Source organism: Gymnoscopelus microlampas (assembly GCF_963454915.1).
Source record: "Gymnoscopelus microlampas genome assembly, chromosome: 7".
In the NCBI taxonomy this organism is placed as follows: Eukaryota; Metazoa; Chordata; class Actinopteri; order Myctophiformes; family Myctophidae; genus Gymnoscopelus; species Gymnoscopelus microlampas.
Genome location: NC_139944.1, coordinates 29,811,373 through 29,833,175, shown reverse-complemented (window position 1 = coordinate 29,833,175; position 21,803 = coordinate 29,811,373). Strand labels below are relative to the sequence as shown.

The 21,803-nt window shown below is 41.7% G+C and overlaps 1 protein-coding gene across 2 annotated transcripts in view; it reads right to left on the bottom strand.

The window, feature by feature from the left end:
* The window catches only part of LOC311049613 (RNA-binding protein Musashi homolog 1-like), a 33,590-nt gene extending 12,717 nt beyond the window's left edge, over positions 1 to 20,873 (bottom strand). For both annotated transcript variants that reach the window (XM_084063295.1, XM_084063296.1), the window contains exons 1-6: positions 20,750 to 20,873; positions 20,162 to 20,202; positions 18,899 to 18,980; positions 18,668 to 18,752; positions 6,711 to 6,752; positions 5,779 to 5,871 (exon numbers count right to left, since the gene is read on the bottom strand). In XM_084063295.1, the coding sequence (XP_083919421.1) occupies positions 5,779 to 5,871; positions 6,711 to 6,752; positions 18,668 to 18,752; positions 18,899 to 18,980; positions 20,162 to 20,202; positions 20,750 to 20,814 (408 nt within the window). In that variant the 5' untranslated portion in view covers positions 20,815 to 20,873. The remainder of the gene's footprint in view (positions 1 to 5,778; positions 5,872 to 6,710; positions 6,753 to 18,667; positions 18,753 to 18,898; positions 18,981 to 20,161; positions 20,203 to 20,749) is intronic.
* Between the last annotated feature and the right edge of the window lie 930 nt (positions 20,874 to 21,803).

Here is a 21,803-nt window from a genome sequence, read left to right as displayed (position 1 = left end):
TTTTGTGCAATAGAAAAGCCGGAGTTATACTTGGTTTGCGTCGTGAGGATGTCGCGCACCGAAAATAGTGGATCTGCAAGCTCGTGTACTTCTGTGATTTTTGGTGCACGACAGAAAGTAATAACTCAGGGTAAAGGGTAAATCCTTCCTTGCCAGGATGGTCCGGGCTGGTGGAGAGATAAGTGAACCATGCTTCCAATCCAACTTTTGTCTACTTTTAACGACTATCACTGTCTCATAAAAGCACAAACACACACACACAGCCCCCTGACCCGCGCACTCACTCTCTCTGTCCTTCATGCTGTGGTTATATTCCACCCACCACCATCCCATCCACCCTTCCGGTCTTCCAAACTCAATGACACAGCAGCAAGCTGAGGGACGCGGCAGTAAGTAGACAGCTGCAAGCCAACATGTTATCATAAGAATAGTGTTACAAGCTCAACTAGCCTCCTGTTAGCATTAGCAACATCTATTCTGGACGATGACCATTCGTTAGCACTACCGCGCCGCGCCAGGACACGTTTTGCCCATGGTGTGCTTTAGCCTGATTTATGCTTCGTTGTATGACGCATCATGGATCACAAAACAGCAGTCCTAGAGGCTCACAGCGCATAAATTAAGCATCAACGTCCCTTTCTGTGCTTACAGTCACATATTTGGCACATGCTTTCATGCCCAACCTTAACCTTGCTGTCTTCGGTAAAAAAAACACAATGTTGTGTTAAGTGGCAGTATTCTGACATGTGTTAACTTATACCATGGTCACACGCTAGGCTCTTGCCATAGCCAAAACCAATAATAAGGAAAGCTCCCATGTCCAAAGCCAGGGGTGCTGTAAGACAATATGATTGGATAGCTATGGGGGACTGAGATTGGCTTAGCAGCAGCTCTGTTGCTAACTACCCCAGTGTGTATTTGGAGTGTCAAGAAATCTTAAGGTCATGTTCTCATGATGAGTGACATTCTCAAACATGCTGATATAAAAACCTTGTGCATAGTTCTATGTTGTTTTGGAGAAAAGCTATGTGAGAATGTAAAAAAAAAGAGAAAAGAAATGCACATGATGTTGTCTTGTATACGTAACAAGTGCTGGATGCCAAGTGCATCATTAATGTACCCAAACATTCTTGTGATGTTATGAAATGTGGCATTCACCAGACTGTCCAGACTGTCTTCCCCTTGTATATCGCTCTTTCATTCTCCTCTCTCAGCCCTCATATCTCTCGCTCCCTCTCTCTCCAGCAATCTTTCTAAACAGTGCCGCAGACAAAGTGTCCAGTCAAGCCTCCTAATCGGCAACTTGCATGGGTGAGTGGAGTCCAAACTTTCCCGTCTGTAGTCACCATGGCTTGTCCAGTCCGCCCATAGCACACTGCTCCCCCCGCATTCCCTCCTATCCTTTTTAGAAAGTTTGAGAGGAGATTTCGATAACCTCTGAGGTTCCACTACACATTGTATTTCCAGGGACGTGAGCAGGAGCACAAACACATAGGTGGGGTTGCAATGAACCCTTGTGTTCTCTCGCTAAAAAGAGATTGGTAGTTCCAAAATCCTGACATCTGGAAACAGCAAAACACCATGGCTGCAGACCTACAAAAACCAACAGCTGATTCCAGAGTTGCTGGAATTTTCAGCTTTAGGTGTGATGTTCAAAGTCTTTGAGCCCTGCTGGAAGGGGGGGATTACAAGACCTTTATACTGATGTTCAGATCCATTTCTCACTCACAGCTGGCTGGTTTGCGTGGAATGAGCAACTGGTGCACGGCTATGGACGGTTGGGAAGTCACACGAGAGAACTAGACCTTTGACTCTGACACCTCACATTGGTTCAAAATTTCCGACTATATTAACCACATGAAGCCTAGCATCCCTACTCTGAGGCAAACATTGTTCCCCAGATCTACACGGTCAAAAGAGCTGCTATTTTTGCAGATGATATTTAGTGTATAGAGCGAAAACAGGAGGGGGCCTAGGGAACACTGACCAGCTAAGTATATACACTTTAAGTGGTTAAGAATCAGTGTATTTCCATTTCGATCCTGTCACAAATATAGCATACATATGATATAGCGATAAATACACACCTCAAATAAATTATCTTCATCCTCTCTAGCAGATTGTGCAGAGTGTAGCAGCACATTGTGTGTTTTCCATGTGGGGTGGTGCCACAGTAAGAAAATAAACAGGACACTGAGTCCTATTCCATCCCAACCTGCACCATGTAACCAGGCTCAGATAATAAACAAGAGATACCCCCTGCCCGGAAGGAATGCACTGTGGGATTGGAGCTATCTACTATGCATGATACAGAACTGGTCTCAGAGAGAATCTCATGTGTCCTAAAAGTCCAAATATTCTCTCATCCGAAGGAGAGGATGTTCTCTTATAAGGCTTTTCAGTGGCAACATCGAATGGTTAATAATGGTTCCCGTTGCATTTCCGTTTGGCGCTGTATTTGGCACAGTTGCATAAACCGTGCTCAGAGTTAGCCTGGAAACCAGATGAATCTGCCAGTGCAAGATTTTTTTTTGCCCTCCGTGATATTAGCCTGGCCATGCCAGGCTAGCTCAGAGTAGCCAAACCGATCCTGTGGGAGGGCTTACGTAGATTTACAGTTATTGGTTTTTGGCTCTGCTCTCTGAAAGTCAACACAACATACTGCTCCAAATACATGTCTGAATATTATTTACCACTGCCAGACAGTTGAGGAGACAACAATACATTTCCAAATATATTCATAGAAGATTACAATGGTTCTCAACTATAGACGCTGAATTACGTGTTATCACATGTTTACAGGTCATTCAGGTAAAGCTCAGGTTTTGTGTAAAATACAGACATGGATCGGCACTTAACAAAGCACCGCCACTCCAATGCAAACCTAGGGATCTGGTCAAGGGAAGGCATATTTTATTTTTGCAATATTAACCTATTTAGACCTGAGGCCGATTTTAAAAACGTCTTCTAAATCCTAACCCAAGTTTTCAGAAAATCTTGTCAAAACTTCCTGTTGCTATATTATTTACATAGCAACATCTAAAATGACACAGATGTTTTCCTGGTTTTAAAGGTATACCAACGTATAGGCTTTCCAGTCTTAATGGGTTAAGCCCGATCAATTTCTGCACATTTTTTATATTATACCCCATTGTGCTCCGTCTGTTGTATACACATACTGTACTTCTCACACAACTGGCAGGAAATGTGTTTACTGTTTGGAAGCGGCTAAAATGTTGACCTTCTGGTCCTCGTTCTTCTATCTTTTTACCAAACTCCAATCAGAAGTTGCAATTTAGAGTACCGGTACTAAAAAATTTGTAATCATTGCAATAGAGTGTTTGTTCGGTAACGGGGGTTCCCTCTCTAATAAGCTATTTAACAAACAGAAAATACATTTTCAGGTGGGTCACCAATTTCATCCAGTCAAGAAAGAAGATCACTTCCAATTTCTCATGTTTATCCTGTATTCTGTATTATTTATCCTGACAAATTTTAACAAAACAAAAAAATCCCTTAAACCCCCTTTAACATCACTTTAGGGGACGTTCTACTCCTGATTCACAGTCCACAGTTCAGTGGAAACACAAATGCTAACTGTTCACACAACCCCGTCACGGAACGGAGCACTGCAGCGCAGACTCGTTTGGCCTCAGAATGGTGGTGGAAAAGAGGTATTAGACATGAAAGTCAATAGTCACCAGGCCGGGCTGATTAGTGCACAAACAGCCATTCACACCGGACAGTGTGAATCATGGCACACGAAAACCAAGTTCAATGAAAGATCACTTTAACTGACTGCGAGGTTGACTTAGGTTCACAATGTGGAATCAATGATACAGTGTTGTTGTAATAATGCCCTAAACAAGCATCACTCTCGCTCACCGATGGAATAAGAGACACACAAAATGAAGGTGAGAGAGAAAGAGCGGCTTGAGCTGTTAATATCTTCCAATTCATTAAACCTAAAGTGACGGTGATCTTCAGACCCTATGCTGCTCAACAACACTAGAACCAGACGCTGAGTCTGTTTGACAGCAGGATGTGTGTGTGTGTGTGTGTGTGTGTGTGTGTGTGTGTGTGTGTGTGTGCGTGCGTGCGTGTGTGTGTGTGTGTGTGTGTGTGTGTGTGTGTGTGTGTGTGTGTGTGTGTGTGTGTGTGTGTGTGTGTGTGTGTGTGTGTGTGTGTGTGTGTGTACGTGTGCGTGTGCATGTACGTGTGCGTGAGAGACAGAGAGAGAGAGAGAGAGAGAGAGAGAGAGAGAGAGAGAGAGAGAGAGAGACATTCCCTTGTTCAATGTTTGCATGTAAGCTTCTTTTCACTGGCACGGCTGCATGTTCACCCATGCAAATACACACTTCACACATATTTTAAAGGAAGCATAAAAACAGCAGCACAATAGGGAAAAGAAGTCTCCACAGCAACGAACTGAGGGGACTTAGCTGGTGTGTGAGCATGTTTGTATCTAGGATGGGTTCTAGCTAGCAGCTGTTCACACTGGAGTCCCACACTTACACTATACTTCTCTTAAGGACACAAACTTTCACTTACTCTCTCTGTCTTTTTGACATGAAACCACCGCTATTCTCCAACCCTACATTGTCACTGAATCTTTGAACGGTAACGTTTCATGCACCGCTCGCACGCTTGTTCCGTCTGGTTCCACTCCTCCGTGAACATTCCTACTTTCTCCTTGCTCTTCTGCCTGGCTTCGTGCCCCTCCCTCCCTACAGGGGGTTGCTTCTTCCCCTTCAAAGCCCCTCCGTTCCCCTGCTTCTCCCCACCCACCACCACCTCCACCTCCCTTTATTTTTCACTTTCCCTGGCCACTCATCTGTCCCCACAGCATGTGCTTGCCTTTCACCAGATTTCATTCAAAGGAGCTGGCCCTGAAATAAAACGGTCGAGCCAAAAAGCGCCTTTTAACCGCTGACAACAAACAAACAACTTAATATGGCATCGTCCAGATGCAGAACAGAACAGCCAGTGCCCCCCAAAAAAGTGCACGTCCATTTCTCTCGTTTCTGCCCTTTTGCCATCTTTTTCTTCTTCAAATTATCCTCATTGCACAGTCAAATCTGGAGTTTTCATTTAACTCAGAAAGTGTACAATTGGACCTGTAAGGTTCTATCTGGACACTTTCAGAGTTAAAAGAACACTTTAGATTTTATGGTGTAAAATGAGGCACTCTGTGCCTTTTGTCAACTGAAAAAAACCCAAAATAAAAACCCAGATAAAAAGCCTGTAAATGGTAAATCTCTGGCAAATGTCCAGAGAAAGATGTGGGAAAAAAATCATCGGCCAGGACAACACATGAATAGCGGAAACCAGCAAATGACGACGGTTTCACGATGGTCTCAAAAATCCATCTGTGGCGGGCACCTAGGCTCTAATGTAGCCTGACAGTGCATCGCGGGTTGGAGTCCCGTACCCGACAATCTTTACTGCATGTCTCTCCCCATCTCTCTCTCCCTGTTTCCTGTCCATCTCCACTTTCCACTACATACAAAGGCAGAAAAGCCCAAAAAAAAGCCCCCAAAAAAGAAATGTAATAAAATAATCCAATCGTGTATGGTTGCCAACTACCTGAAATTCAAATAGGGGACACCCATGCGTCCCTTATTTCTAAGAAAAATAAGGGATGCCCAGAAAAAGATAAAATCTCACTTCAAGGGACGACTGGCAACTGGACTGGGACTGGCAACTCTAATCAGGCACAACACATGAAAAGCGGAACCCAGCAAATGATGGTGTCAAAAATCCATGTACGTGACATACCTTTCCAAACTGGTCAAAGTACTGCTTCACATCTTCAATGGTGGTATTGACTGACAGTCCTCCAACAAAGATCTTCTTTGTCCTGGTCACCAGCTAGGAACACAGAACAAGATGTCATCATTACAACAAATCACATTAGCCAGGGAAAGATGCTAGCAATAAAGAGACTTGTGTTATGTTGGTGTTTATCTAATCTTCAATGGTTTCTGAATGGGCCATTCAACATTCAACCTGATTTGAGCTGAGTTCAAGGCCCACAGGAATGCTGGGATGTGGGGAGGGGGGAGCAAACATGGAAGAAGGTTTGTGCTTTGGGGTGTTACAGATATACAGATATGAGTAATAACGATGACTATCACGGATCACGCTACTACTGCAACTATGACTAATACAAAATGTATAAATACGCGTGTGTGTATGTGCGTGCGCGCGCGTGTGTGTGTGTGTACTTTTATTACTATACTTGTGAGGGCCAGATGTCCCCACAAGTATAGTAGAATTTGAGAAATAGACATGTGTGTGTAGCAGGTGAGCGAGTGTTTGTGTGTGACATCAACTGCCTTCAAGGCGCGCGCGCGCGCGTGTGTGTGTGTGTGTGTGTGTGTGTGTGTGTGTGTGTGTGTGTGTGTGTGTGTGTGTGTGTGTGTGTGTGTGTGTGTGTGTGTGTGTGTGTGTGTGTGTGTGTGTGTGTGTGTGTGTGTGTGTGTGTGCGCGCGCACGTGTGTTTGCGTGTTCGAGCATGTTGCGTGAGTGTGTGTTTGCTGGGTCAGGGTGGACGGGCGGTCATGGTGTCAGGGTGGGCAAAGGGATTGCAGCCCCCCGTTGGGTCACGTGACGGACACTAATCCCAGCCGACCACAGGCAGAGTGATGAGTTGTGACACATCTGAGATCATCATCCCTCCTTTACCATTAACCCCTTCACACACTCACCTTGGGCTGCGCTCGGCGGGGAAACGCCACCTTCGGGTCGATCTGAAGGACAGAAGGGAAAAGTAGATCAGTGGCAATCAGAGGCGGACAAAGTGCACAACTTTAGCACTTCAAAGTATAGATAGATACTCCTGGTGAAATATTACTCTACTGCAACTTAAGTTAAAGTTGATATTTTCTAGACATTTTCCAAAAATATCAATAATAGTGAAAATAGCAGATCTACAAGCTGTAGATTGGCTGTTATCACTACTGTTTCAAATATGGCTTGAGTGGTTCATTCTTCATAATGAACTTTTTCCCTTCCTAGAAATGTAGAGGAGAAAATGCACTACAAATACTCAGGTAAAGTGCAAATATTCACAAAACTCACAGTACCGGTACTCAAGTAAATGCAACTTGGTTACTGTCCACCACTGGTGACAATACATTTGTCAACTTCTGATGTAAACCAACCAGGAAAAAAGCAACGATAAATAAAAAACAAAAAATAGAAAATCTACAAGCTCACAACGTGCAACAAATGCAACTTGTAGATCAGCTATTTTCATATTTATACAAAGTCATTAGCCCCTAGTTAAGTAGTGCTTGAGCGGCATTACAGTCATACTGGTGATACTACTGTGATCATACTGGTGAGTCTTACTAAGATTACAAAAGTACGTACACAGTTAAATCGTCAGTGTTAATTTCTCCATTTGTAAGTCTGAGTGTACAAATGTAGGGGTCTATTTGGTTACATTACTATACTATCAGAGTTAAATTAACACTGGTGATTTTACAGTGCAGTAGGTTGTTGTGGTAGTATGCAGGGCAGGCCTGTTGTATCAACTCAAAATATCAAATATGAAAGCAAGATCAATTGTTTTACTAAATAAGTGGCTAGATTTGCACAAGCCAAGCTGGTAGGATCATAACTACCTCACAACCAATCAGAACCGATTTCTTCGTAAGGCTTATAAGCCTCTGTTCCATATAAAAGACAATAACGTCATTGTCGGGTGGAAACCTTGTATGTCCAAAACCGTTACTTTTCAGGAAATGGGGAAAAAAATAAAAGTTTAATTGACTCAAAATGTATAAAACCCACAGACAGACATCATCACAGAGTGATGCGTTGTGAGCTTGTAGATCTGCTATTTTCACAAATACGATATGCGATATTGCTGTACGACGAGGCAAGGCACTTATTTACCCCCCAAAAAAACTATATTGAAACACGGAAATACAAGGTTTCTGCCCGACAACAACGATGCTATGCTAAGGACTAAGACCAGTTGACCAGCTATTCATAAGAGTTCAAATACTGTAAATATGTCAGTACATTCTATTACTTTTGTTATGTATAACTGTTTCTGTACTGGAATATACAGACACAAAACACAAAACATCTAAATTAATAATTAGACCGTACAGTATATTTTCAGATCTGCAAGGCCCATTTAATATTCAGAATAAATTATGGATGGGTACAGTATACATCTTCTTTTTTCTTTTTTACACAGATTCAGACTGCATCCATTTAGGATTAGCCATATTTTGCCGCTTGCCTAATTTTTCCCTTGCGGAATATCTCATCAGTAGTCAAGGTTATGGATATAAATAGAACCAAATGAATTTTAAGAGCGCTGGCCTTTAGTAATACTGAATATGCAAATGAGAGTCTGGCATTTGAGAGCTGTGTGGAATGTTTCAGGATATTATCATTCCAGCCAATGAGACTGATGAGCTCAGGTCAAATGACCTTAGCCTTGGAAACAGCATCATTCCTCTATTACAGTGGTTCTCAAACTTTTTCATATCAAGGACCACCCAAAATTATATGTATTTGGCCGCGGACCCCCATCTCAAAATATTTTGTTCCAGGGACCCCCAGCAGCAAATATTTGAGTTACAAATGTTCACGATTTTTCAAAAAATAGCAGATATACAAGCTCATGAGCTTGTATATCTGCTATTTTTGAATAGCCAAAGTATAAAAGGTTAAAGTGGTTACAATTATTGTGATGAACACATTTTGCTCGGTCCGCAGACCTCACTTTGAGAACCAATGCTATGAAAATGGGAAGCAAAAATACCTCACAAACTGTCATCAACTATCAAACGTATGGACCTGATATTAGCAATAGCTAAATAATGGCACCCAAACTTTTCCATGCCAAGGACCCGCAAATCGCCATAGCCTCTGGCTGCCCCCCATTGTGAAATGGCTTCTTTTTTTGTATGGAAATAGCTGAAATAGCTGACAATAATTGGACAGTAATAAAATGCTCAACATTTTAAACATTCAAAATGTTTATATAATATTTTTCTTCTTCTTTATTCTTATTCATTTTCCTCTCCTTTCCAAATGACATTACCGGCACCCCCCCCCCCCCCCCCTCTCTCTTAAGCTACCCAATATATAATACCACACATATGTGCGCAAAACACCAAAGCAAAGGAGATGTGATTGAAACGTCCTTGGATGGGGGGGTCTTTGCACCTTCAAGTAGGACAAAGATGAGAGGAGTCATGTCACTTCCAGCTGGTCTGATCAGAGACACGGGTGACATGCAAAGAGCACGCTGACCACAACAGCGTATGGTAGAGGTGTTTGCAAACATGGCATCGGCCAAATTCAACTTGAAACCTGGTGATATTTTTCCATTCATTGGCAACATAGTCTACCCTACCTTTACCGAGCTTAACATAAACTGAAACAAAAAGATAAGATGACGCTTAAACTAGGAGAAAAAAGCATCACCTAATCTGCCTAAATATGCAGAAGTGCTGATGCACTTGTCATGTAAGTCTGACATTAGTGCATGCCGTATAGTGCATTGCTTCATGTAGTGACTAGATGAAACAATGTAATAGTGCTGCAGCGTTGCTACATACCTGAGAGGAATTGGTCTGAAAACTGGAATTTACTTTTTAATTATCCTTCTTTTTGTCAGCCATTCCAAATGGTCAATTCAAGCACACATCTTATGGAGAAATATCGCCATTTTGCTCGACTTCTTCTTTAATAACAAGCACTGTAACAGTTCCTCCTTCAATATTGCTCCAAATGATTTTGTATTCGTCATTATAAGTCATTTTAACACTTATCGTGATTCAAAACAGTTTGGATGCAAAGAGGAGCAGAGGAAAAATAGCAAGTGTATCTCTAGACTGTCGTCTTGAGATTTCTGGCGGATGGCATGTGTGAACGGCATGTGAAGTTAGGTGGACAACAATGCAGGACTTAGACTGTAATAGGCTCTCAACTCAGTTTGAGGTCACTGCACCAACGATTTAACTGTTTTAACAGGACTATGGGATGTGAGTTGTCCTAAAGCGATTATGTGACAGAGACAGATCATGGGGCTTACAATAAAAGTGGTCAGGTGCAAACTACTACTACAATTGTCCACTGGCATAAGACAGAACAATAACAGTCATGAAGGCAATCCTAAAGGTTACAAAACGAAAATTGCTCACGAACATAATGATAATCTTTAAGCTTGTCGGTATACAAAGAATATAGCATGAAATCAGGGCATCAGAGAGCCTATTCATGTTAATACAATTTGTAATTACACTGACTAATCTGATTAATGTGCAATTCCCCTTGAATTTGGTTTTGATATGGTGCATTCATTGAGTGTCGTCAAATCATCCATATTATGTACTTCACCAGTCTAAAGAGAAACAGCCTAAAATACAGTAGGCTACCATTCAGACTACTTTGAGCGTAATGCAATATATACTGTATAATGCTGCTATAGCTAGTTCATGCCATGCAGTTAAAATGAACTCATCTGAGAGTTGTAACAGAGTAAATCTACCATATATAGTATGTATACCTGGCTGTGCTAAATAAAACAAAAAAACACAGAGATATATATACTATATATATACTTATTGTAAGTCGCTTTGGATAAAAGCGTCTGCTAAATGACTGTAATGTAATATAGAGCCTATAGAATGAACACTAATGCATCTATCGAAGATTGCTGCATGCTAGACTGAGAGGTTAGCCTTGGTGAAGGCAGATAGGCCACAAAGCAAAACTCAAATGGTTTAGTCAGATCACTGTTAGCAACACTCAGAAATAGCTCTTCATTTTGGGACAAGAAGACATTAAATTTGCAGTGAGTGTCTCAACATTGTCATGAACTCATCATATCTGATCAGTAAATAATAACCACTTAAACCCTATATACTTCTTTGACTGGGTTCCCCCATTGGTCAATTCTTGGCCCACTTCTTTTTTCCCTCAACACCAAATCTCTTCACCAAAAAAAGCAGATCTACATGCGCACAACGCCTCGCAACACAACACGTAGTGAGCTTGTAGACTTTTTGCAGAATGTTCAGCTATTATGCCCAGAATAGAGACATTAGGGTTCAAGTGGTCAACTACTCCGGAATAAGTTAAAACAATTTCATCAAGGACCCCAAAGGAAACAAGTCTGCGAGGACTTTTTTGGTCGGACCTTTTAGACAAAAGTGTTATAAATGTAACTGTGTTGTTTTACATTCTTTTGCCTAATAAAAATGTCAATCAATCAATCAATCAGATGTTTGTGTTATACAGAAAGAGATATGACCGAGTGTTCATGAAATGGTCTGGCTAAATGATCCATCCTTGCCTCATGACATCCAACCTCCACTGATTATGTGGTATAAAATCAGTTTAAAGGCAGAGCCTACAATATGATTTTAGTAGTTTAGCTTATAGGACTATACTATTCTACCACTGATAGTCACCTCACATGGCCCAGCCTGTCCACCTGTGTAACAAACTGGGAAACAAAATAGAATGGCAAATCAACACAAGCAAATATTATCCTGGGCAAATAAGAAAGGCAAAAGAGCATAGAAACAGCTTGCTTTGACATGAGACAGTGGTTGAAGAGACAGCTGTATTGTTCTATTACTGCAACTTGCAACCCTCTCACAGTTTAGAGAAGAAAGAAACACAAGCTGAATGGTATATGTAAAAGAGAGGGGAATAAAGAGAGACACAAATTCCTTGTACTTGAAAACATACCTGGTAAAATTAAATAATTAAGATTCTGAATTCATTAGCAAGTGTGTAAGTGTAGGTTTAACTATTAGATAGATAGATAGATAGATAGATAGATAGATAGATAGATAGATAGATAGATAGATAGATAGATAGATAGATAGATAGATAGATAGATAGATAGATAGATAGATAGATAGAAAGAAAAGGGGCAGCATGCCTAGACAGAGAGAGAGAGAAGACAAGAGAGAAGTAGAGAGGCAGAGAAAGGGACAGAGGGAAACCATGAGAGAGGCAGAGAGGGCCCATTCATTTGGAAAGCAGAGAGCCTGCCCATGAGAAAGTGGGCCTGTCCAGTGTAGCGGGGCTGTCCCAGCAGGCAGCCCCTCTGATTTCATTAATTAACAGGACAAAGAGGACAAAACAGATGGGCCCATAGAGGAACAGGGGCTCCCCTGCTACCCCCACTTTGCGCACACACACACACACACACACACACACACACACACACACACACACACACACACACACACACACACACACACACACATACACTCACGCACGCACAAACAGAGGCACTCGCTTAATACAGTGCAAACATACACTCCCCCATCGCCAAACATTAACACATGTATATACAAGCTACAAAGATACGCACATACATATAATTAAACATAAAAACACACATATACTGTACAACATGTGCCCTTGTCCAAGGCAAATACAAAAATATACTCTTCCCAAATGAGTTACAAAATGAGTTATTAATGAGTTGTGTATGCAATGCCTACTCTGTACTGTACACAGTGACATGCATGCACACACTTTTAAGGTCTCATTAACTCACACATTTTGCGTCATCCCAAGACACATCCTCCTCACAAAACAGCCAACAATAAGTTAATAGAAAATATTTTTGCTTCCCCATTGTGGCTGTAAGGCTGAAAGCAAAGTTTTACAGAGCGGAGACAAACGGATATGGCGTGTCAATGCATGGACACACAGAGAGAGAGAGACTCGTTCTGGGTCCAAGCCAGCGGGGTCAATCTGCACAGCTGAACAATGGCACCGTAATTAGTTAACGAAGCTCACCGAGAAAGGCCCCCAACCCTACTCTGACGACCCCTGCTAGAATAGCTTGTTGGTTGGTGTGTGTGTGTGTGTGTGTGTGTGTGTGTGTGTGTGTGTGTGTGTGTGTGTGTGTGTGTGTGTGTGTGTGTGTGTGTGCCCACGCGCATGTGGGCACTCATGTGTACACTGTAAAATCAGTGTTCATTTATCCATTAGTAACTCTGTAGAGTAGGGCTGTAACTATCAATTATTTTCTTAGTGATTATTCTATCAATTACTTTTTGCAGTTAATCGAATAAACGAAAAGCGCAAATGTGCAATTTATTTTATATTTTTTACATCAACGAATTGATTAACCACTTAAGTGTTATTTTATACTTCTCCACACAACGGTGGCATTCGAAAATAGTCGATGTACAAGCTAGCTCACAACGGGTTCCATTGCGACGCATTGTGAGCTTGTATATCTGCTATTTTTTGAAACTTTTTGCCGATAATGTAATGCCAAGATAGGGATAGGAATATTAATCGGTTGTATTGATGATTATGATATTATATTTTTTATAACCGATTAAGTCAATTAGTTTCGATTAGCTTTTGCACCCTTACAGTAGAGTGTACAGTATGTATCAAATGGACTCTTACAGGTCCATTTGGATACATATCTAGACTCTACAGAGTTAAATGGTGCTATGTAGGGTGCTTCCACCTATAGGACAGGACCAAGGCTTTAGCCTCAGCTTTGTGTCCATACCTCGGAAGCCCAATCCAGTTTGTTTCCTCCAATCCGATTAGTTGCTTTTGGGATCTATACTAATTACAGTGCATGAGCTGGGCCTCTTTCATTCTCTGCCCCGTCTCTCTCTCTCCATCCCCCTCTCATGTCTTGTCCACGTCAGCATTAACTGCTAATCTCCAGACAGCTAGGAGCTATAGTCCTAGCTTCTAGTGCCACTAACCAGAGACCATGGCTGGCTTTGGCACCGGCGGCCCCCATCATGCAACTCAGCCCACAGACAGAAGCCTGGTGGCGCTAACATATGTTGCATGGCTATGGATGGATGCAGCTACATTAGCACCACGCTGTTGACTGCTACATTCACAAATGGACAGTGGTGCCAAAACAATAGGCAATAACCACCAACCAGCAACCACACTGACCAACTCTCGAGAAACCATACACTGTACAAACGTACGGAATGTACGCTCGATGACGCGAAATGACACGTTTGACATCATTGTTTCGCAACGTCAACATTTAGAGGGGAAAAACACAGAGGGTATTCGGGATTTTTTTACAGTGAGGCTCTTCTAGGAGGCTAGCCGTCTATGAGAGTGTGTATGTGTGATTGTCTGGAGATAATCTGGCAAACCGCTGGACCGATCAAGCACCAAATTTCTTGCGCACACTGCCAGGAATCCAAAGAAGTACTTCCATGCATTTTTATCACATAGGTTTTATATTTTTTGAAATATATAACTTTACTTTTAGAATGGAGTCCTCCTCTGGAGTCATAGGTCATAGATACATCAGTAGATAGACAACTGACATCACAGGATGGCCACGTGAAGTCCGAGATCCACATGATTCCATTCTTGTTTATCACACTATATTATTGATGTCCTCACATCAGAACAATGGGATTTAGATTGAATATCAGCAACGTTTTCCTTTAACCCCAAGAGTGCATGGTCCATTTGGTTACATTTGTACACTCTTACAAATGGATACATTTAATTAGTCCTCATTAGCTCATTAGCACTGAGGATTTTACTGTGTATCTGTTGTTTCTGTGTGGAAAAGTTGAGAACAAATCAACACCAATCTCATCATCAAATATTCCCCATTAATGCACTGTCAAAGCTGGTGAAACAATGTACTCTGCATGTCCGTGTGGGTATACCCTATACACAAACATTTCAAAACAGGTTTCCCCCAGTTATAATGAATGGAATATCTATTAAATGAATCACATCCATTCTGCATTTTTACCCTTACTGTATTTTTGAACAGCTGCTATGCTATAGAATTTCAAATTTGTATAAAAGTAGTATTACATACTATTAAAACATCAATCCATTTGTACATGTTTGATAAACACAACCTGTTCCACTATGCTTCTGTGAGAGAAGCAATTAATTTCTATTGAGTAAAAGTACAAATAACTGAGCATAGAAGAGTAAAGGGCCATTTATACTCAACATTAAATATATGTACGGATACTTCTGTCTGTTCACTGCATTCACTTAGACCATCTTTGCGCACATTTTCTGAAAGCTTACAGATGCGAACATTACGTATTCCACAAGGTGCAATAGTGCAAAGTCAAAGAGGCAAAGAGCAATGCCACTTATGTTTTTGAATACGTTCAGATGAATGGGTCCTTAAAGCAGAGAATGTATCATTACATGCTACATAAAATGGTGACTGTTGTGATGATTTCTCTTATTCTGTAAGTTGCTTTCAATAATACTAGGGATGTCCGATATTATCGGCCTCCCGATATTATCGGCCGATATTAGCATAAAAATTGATATCGGGAAAATATCGGTATCGTTTTTTTTTTTTTTTTTTTGGCTTTATAAATAAGTTACAGGAGTTCTTACTGTATATGGTGTGTGTGATATGAAATTTGAGCTTACCCTAATCACAATAATCCCCGCATATATCGGTATCGGTTGATATCGGTATCGGTAATTAAGAGTTGGACAATATCGGTATATCGGTTATCGGTAAAAAAGCCAATATCGGACAACCCTAAATAATACCAATATTCATGCCAAAAATATTAATTATTCAGACATTAAATAGTAGTTGCTTTACACTGCAGACTTGCCTTCCCTGTCCACAACAACACAACAGCACACCACTGCCCTGAGGCCATCTGCGCTGCTCAGGCAGGAAATCTTAACTCTCCAAAACAACTATCTTATGCCCAATGGTTTATTATGCTTCGCCGTACAACAGTGTCACGTACCGAACATAGCAGATCTACAAGCCCACAACACATCGCATCCGTGACACATTGTGGGCTTGTCGATCTGCTATGTTCGGTGCGCGACACCGTCATATAAGAAAGTATAAATCAGGCTTTAGACCTCTATCTAATGAAAGACCAGTTCCCATGTATCTTTTAATTAATTACAATAAATTAACCATTATTTTCCTTGTGAGTAAGCCGGGCCCTAATTCATATAATTGGACAATAAAGGTAAATAATCATTCATCATTCATATCCAAATCAAATGTATTAACTAGCATTCACCTTGCCCACCACCTTTCTTTCGCTCTGGTTCATTTTCTCAGCCTCCATGGGGGGAACATAAAAAACACTCAAAACAGAACATTCTTACTAATTCCCAGGGAGGAATGTCAACCTCCTTCTTCTCCTCTCATCTCACGCTGCTCAAACAATAACTATTACCCGACTGGGAGGAGAGGGAGAGACAACTGGACCAATACAGAGGTCAACAGAATATGGAAAGACAAATATAAACAGAGAAAATAATCATAGTCTATGCAGGTTTTAAGAGGCACAGAAAGAGATGGATCCTGATTCTCAAATGCAAGGTATCTGTTGAAATTAAAATAATAATTTCCAAGATGTTTTTTCTCTTCTTTCTTGGATTTATGTCCATTGTCCACTGCAACATAGTTTAATCCTGTACTGAAAATCCTGTACTGAAAACAGCAAAAACAAAAAAAACTTTTGATAGCGATTTTAGAAGTCTTCATCCCTGAATAAATACATTTCAACAACACTTTTTTTAAATAGTGTTTGAAATGTGATGTAGCTGTTGTGGTAGACTACTAACAACCGCCCAACACGGCACCATTCACCAAGTTAAATTGTACATCCTCTGTCTGCACTTAGCCTATCCTAACATTAGGAGCAGTAGCTAGAAGTAGCAAAGAATTTCTATCTTTGAAATATGTTGTACAAAATTGGAACTGATCATATGAGTAACTATTTTCCCCAAGACTATAAAGCTTGGGTTTGTAAGCATAACAAAAAAAATGTACTCTATTATGTCAATTATGAAAAGTAAACAAGATTGTAAATAGTGTTTCCTCTTACAAACACAAAGCATGGTGGGAAGAAAATCACTATTGTGTTTTCCCCAGTCATGGTACAGTCCTAATAACCTGAGAACCAAAGATGCTATGAGTTGTTTACAGTGTTCTTGTTTAGCCTTATACAGGATTTTGGTTTAAGGCAACGCCTAACCCTACCGGTGGCCTAGCAGGCTGCTGAGCTTCCAAAAGCCCCAAACCAGTATTAGAATCATCCCCAAACAAAGCCTGCTTAAAAAAAGTAGTGAAGTGACTCACAGAAATAATCATTTGCAACTGCTCGGAGATGATTACAAAGCTAACAACAACAAAATGCTTTAAATAAATTAACCAACTCTAGCCATTGCGGAAGGTGATTTTGTGTGTGTGTGTGTGTGTGTGTGTGTGTGTGTGTGTGTGTGTGTGTGTGTGTGTGTGTGTGTGTGTGTGTGTGTGTGTGTGTGTGTGCGTGCGTGCGTGCGTGCGTGTGTGTTCAAGGTAAGTATCTGAGAGGCTGGTAGGTAAGCAACTGTGATTGTGAGCTCCCAGAAACTGGGCCACAAATATAAAGTTATTACTCATTTATTATCACATAATATGTATCACAGAAAATATTTTCTGATACTCCTCTAATCTATTAAAAAAAAACACACATAAAGGCCTATGTATGAAGGTGCTAGTGTGACACAACACAGTGTGTCCATCGTGTGCATGCGTGCGTGTGTGTGTGTGTGTGTGTGTGTGTGTGTGTGTGTGTGTGTGTGTGTGTGTGTGTGTGTGTGTGTGTGTGTGTGTGTGTGTGTGTGTGTGTGCGTGTGCGTGCCAGTTCACCACTACCTACAGAGGATTGCGTGTTTGTAGGTGATATAAATGCTGGGAAGTTGTTATGGAGACATAAATCCCACGAGGCCGTGCAGTCACAGTACTGTCCCTTGTGCCTGCTGTCACCCACGGCAACAGGCCTGCACTGACAACCAACTAAACTTTACTATTCTCCACCCCTGTCTTTCTCCCTTAATGTGCCACTGACTCTTGCTCTCAAATGATCCTAAGTGTGTACATAGGCTAGGAAAAAACGGTCAAGTTGAAGACGCACCCAATCCAATTAACAGTGGTTCTCAAACTTTATAATTTCAAAAACTCTGAGAGGGTTCATTTTACTTGCTTCCATGTGTGCACTCTCAGAATTACATACATGTAAGGGTCCATTTGTAATCCCCTCATTAGCACAACCTAACCTACCCAACCAAGGAACATTCACGCCTTCATTGAGATTTAAACACGAGCCAAAGCTTTATTTATGCAGTGTGTTGCTGCACAAAACAACTTGCAAAAAGGGCAGCTTATGGGTCCGGCAAGAAAACTAACTGAGATACTATTCAAGAAAACAAACGAAACAAGCTAACAAAACAAAAAAATGCACTTGGAATGGCCATGAATTATTTCCCTCCTCAAACTGTTTTCAGTGAGTGGACTGAGTGGCCACCAAACGGTGCTGTTTTTTCCCCCTGCAGATTCAGAACTCTCAGAGTTCTACATGAGTCTGTCTACCCCATTCAGGTCCCCAGGTAACCATGGCAATGAAGACCAAGAAAGAACGCTTTCATGTTGGCGCCCTGAACCAGGATTTGGAGGGGGAAATGAATGAGGGGGGGACAGGGGGGGTGCTGCTCCAAAATACACTCTGCAACCTTACAACAAGCCACGATAAACTACAAAGGAATATCTAGCGAGGGGGAAATGCTCTGTACAAATATGAATGACTATGTGAAGGCATTAAAGAAAGTTTGTTATAAGCCCATCATTAAAAAAAAAAAAAAAAAAAAGATAACTTACTGTTTTAGAATCCAGCTCGTGTCTGTTTTGAGCCAGAACTTTGTCGACTCCAGCTTGGTCTGCATATGTTACAAACCCGAATCCCCTGCGACAAGAAACACAACAAATAAATAAATAAAAGAAACCTCAACATCCATGCTAAAAAAGCCCAGCAGCAGGATAAAGGTAGTATGGATCGTGGCACAGTGATAGGACGGTGCAGCACACGCCTCCTTTCCTTCCTATCCTTACCTCGACCGCTTGGTAACGGGATCCCTCATCACCATGCACTCCTTCACTTCGCCGAATTTACAGAAGTACTCCTTCAAGCCCTCTGTGAAATGATTGGGAGGAAAATATGGTACAATCTATTACAACACGTATTGTTTTAAATCGCTAACTGCACAGTAGCACACCGTATGAAAACTACATGGTCCACTGACGGGAGACAATGGGGGTCGCGTCGGGCAGACCACGTTGTTTGTGTCCCTCGAGGGCTCAGCACAGAGAGAACGATGGGGCTATCTGCCCATTACTAAAGGCCTAGTAACTGATAACAAACGTTGCATTGTGTCGCCGAATATTGTTTCCAAAACAACCAACGCTGGCCCCCATGGCGTCGTTAGAATTAAAAACCCATCCGGTAGGTAAAGACTGACTCTGATGCATGCAAGGCCTTCAGAATAAATGAATGGGTTTTTTAGTAGTAGCCTAGTAGTGATCAAACTGGAGTAGTGCAACAATGCAGTGACGAAAACAAAACATGGTCCTCAGCATCAGATCAAAACGTTATGAAGTTCTGAAGAGAAGAGGCAGTGGGTGGCGATTTAGCCTTGGATCAAGACTATCCTAGATGTATTTGATCAATTTTGACATTTTTATATCTACGAAAGTACAAGTCAGACTCGATAAAAAATACATCTATGATAGTCTTGATCCAAGGCTAGGGGCGATTTATTATAAATCACACATCCCTCGCAACATACAATGTAATAACGACGGTATGTAATATACAGAAGCTCATCAGACAAGTCATTTTCATAGCAGTTTGCAGTAATAATAATCTCTTGGTGTTTTCAGCCAGCCTAAATCCCAAGCTTTATCCTTATTGAATAGAGGGGGCTTTGATTTAGACTGCACGTGAAGTAGCTATTCTCCGTCCCACTGTAACTTCAGAAAGCTTTACTCAGCTTCGTTTACGAGCAAAAATATATTGTAGCCTCTATGACATGAATTAAGCACCAACACTTGCATCCATTGCATTTTGCATCCATTGCATTTTCGATGAATACACAGACAGGACCCCAATGGAAACAAGCCATGGTGCTTTCTTGGGTTTAAATCCTTTTAACATCCATTTGGATTGAACTGTACTTTCTGTGCTTTTTCTTGGGCAAACTGTTAATAATGTATTCAATCAACCCCCCCCCCCCCCCCCCCCGAAAAAAACGTATAAACAGCTTGATCCATCATGATAGACTGGGTTCTAAAGTAGCGTGTGGGACAGCAGCTCACCTTGTGTCGTCTGCCAACTCAGACCCCCGATGAACATCTTGCTGAATGAGAGAAAGAAGCCCATGAGTTACACCGCAGGATAAACACATTTATTCGTTTCAATAATATCCAGCTGGTAGCCTAAATGCAAAAATCTAAAGACGACTTTGAAACATTGTAGCATCAATATATAGTAGCTAAAATGAGGAAAAATATCGGCCATGTTGTGGATCATAGACGCGAATGGGCAGCAGATCCGTTATAATCCCTAAAAGGGGGGAGAGGAAAAAGAAAAGAGAAAAAGAAAGGTTTTCCAGGCGCCGGACGACGATGAAAAAGTTGCAGGATGATCCTTTATATGAAGCAGAACAAGACAAACAGCCGTGGGTCCGTCCGTCTGGTCTGGTGCGCGGCTGAGTGGAACACACACACACACACACACACACACACACACACTGGGCTCACACATCACATAGAAAGCATGCTTGTCTTTTGTCTCGGTGCTGCTCCAGCTATTAAAGATCCACACTTTTTAACTAAAACTCCCAAGGTTAGACTCCTACGGAAAGCATCCGGACCGAGCGGTAGGTATCTAGGTAGGACATTTACCAGGGGTCGTGGGGGGAGTTGTTGTCCGTGGAGGACAGGCTGCTCTGGCTCCCTTCCGTCTCCATTCTGCTCTGCTAGACTAGTATTCCCGCACAGTGTGGCTGGCGAGGGAAAGCAGTATAAAGCTTCACTGCTCCAGACTCATAGGGGCGGGTGGCTGTGTGTGTGTGTGTGTGTGTGGGGGGGGGGTTGTCTAAAGGAGGAGGGACGAGCGCTGAGCACCACACACACACGCACGCACGCACGCACGCACGCACGCACACACACACACACACACACACACACACACACACACACACACACACACACACACACACACACACACACACGCTAGTGTTGCCAGGTCGGCTTATTATAAGCGACTTTGTGTTTGTTTTTCTGTAAAGATGCTATGTAAATATTTTAGAAAAACGCGGGCAAAAATCCTTGATTATGCGGGCAAAAATCCTTGATTTTGCGATGACATTTGCACAAATTTTGCACGGTTTTTATGTGATTTTATGCGGTGAAATTGCGGGAAGTTGCGAAATATGCAAAAAGTCGCGAAATATGCGAAAAGTTGCGAACTACGCGAAATATGCGAGAAGTTGCGAAAAATGCAGGGTTTTATGCGAAAAAAAATCAAAAAGCTGCGACATATGCGAAAAGTTATGACATGATATGCGGAAAGTTGTGAAATACGGGTAGATGTAATAATGTAATTAATTATCCAACGACCCCCCCATCTGAAAATATTTTGTGCCAGGGACCCCCCCCATACAGGATTTGTGTTGTTAAAATGTTTCAAAAAATATTCTACATTTTAAGATTTGTTTTGAAAATAGCAGATCCACAAGCTTGTGAGCTTGTGATGCATATAGGTTTAAAAGTTATTTTGGGGTTGGTTTCATAGACCTGGTTGCTTATTTCTCTCACACAATCTGGCAACACTGACACACACAATCACACGCTCTCACACACACACGGCTCTGCCTCTCTACCTCGTTCTCCCATAGCCTACACCGCCAGACTCGAACCTCCCTCCTCTCCTGTACGTTGCTCTTATCCAAGTCAG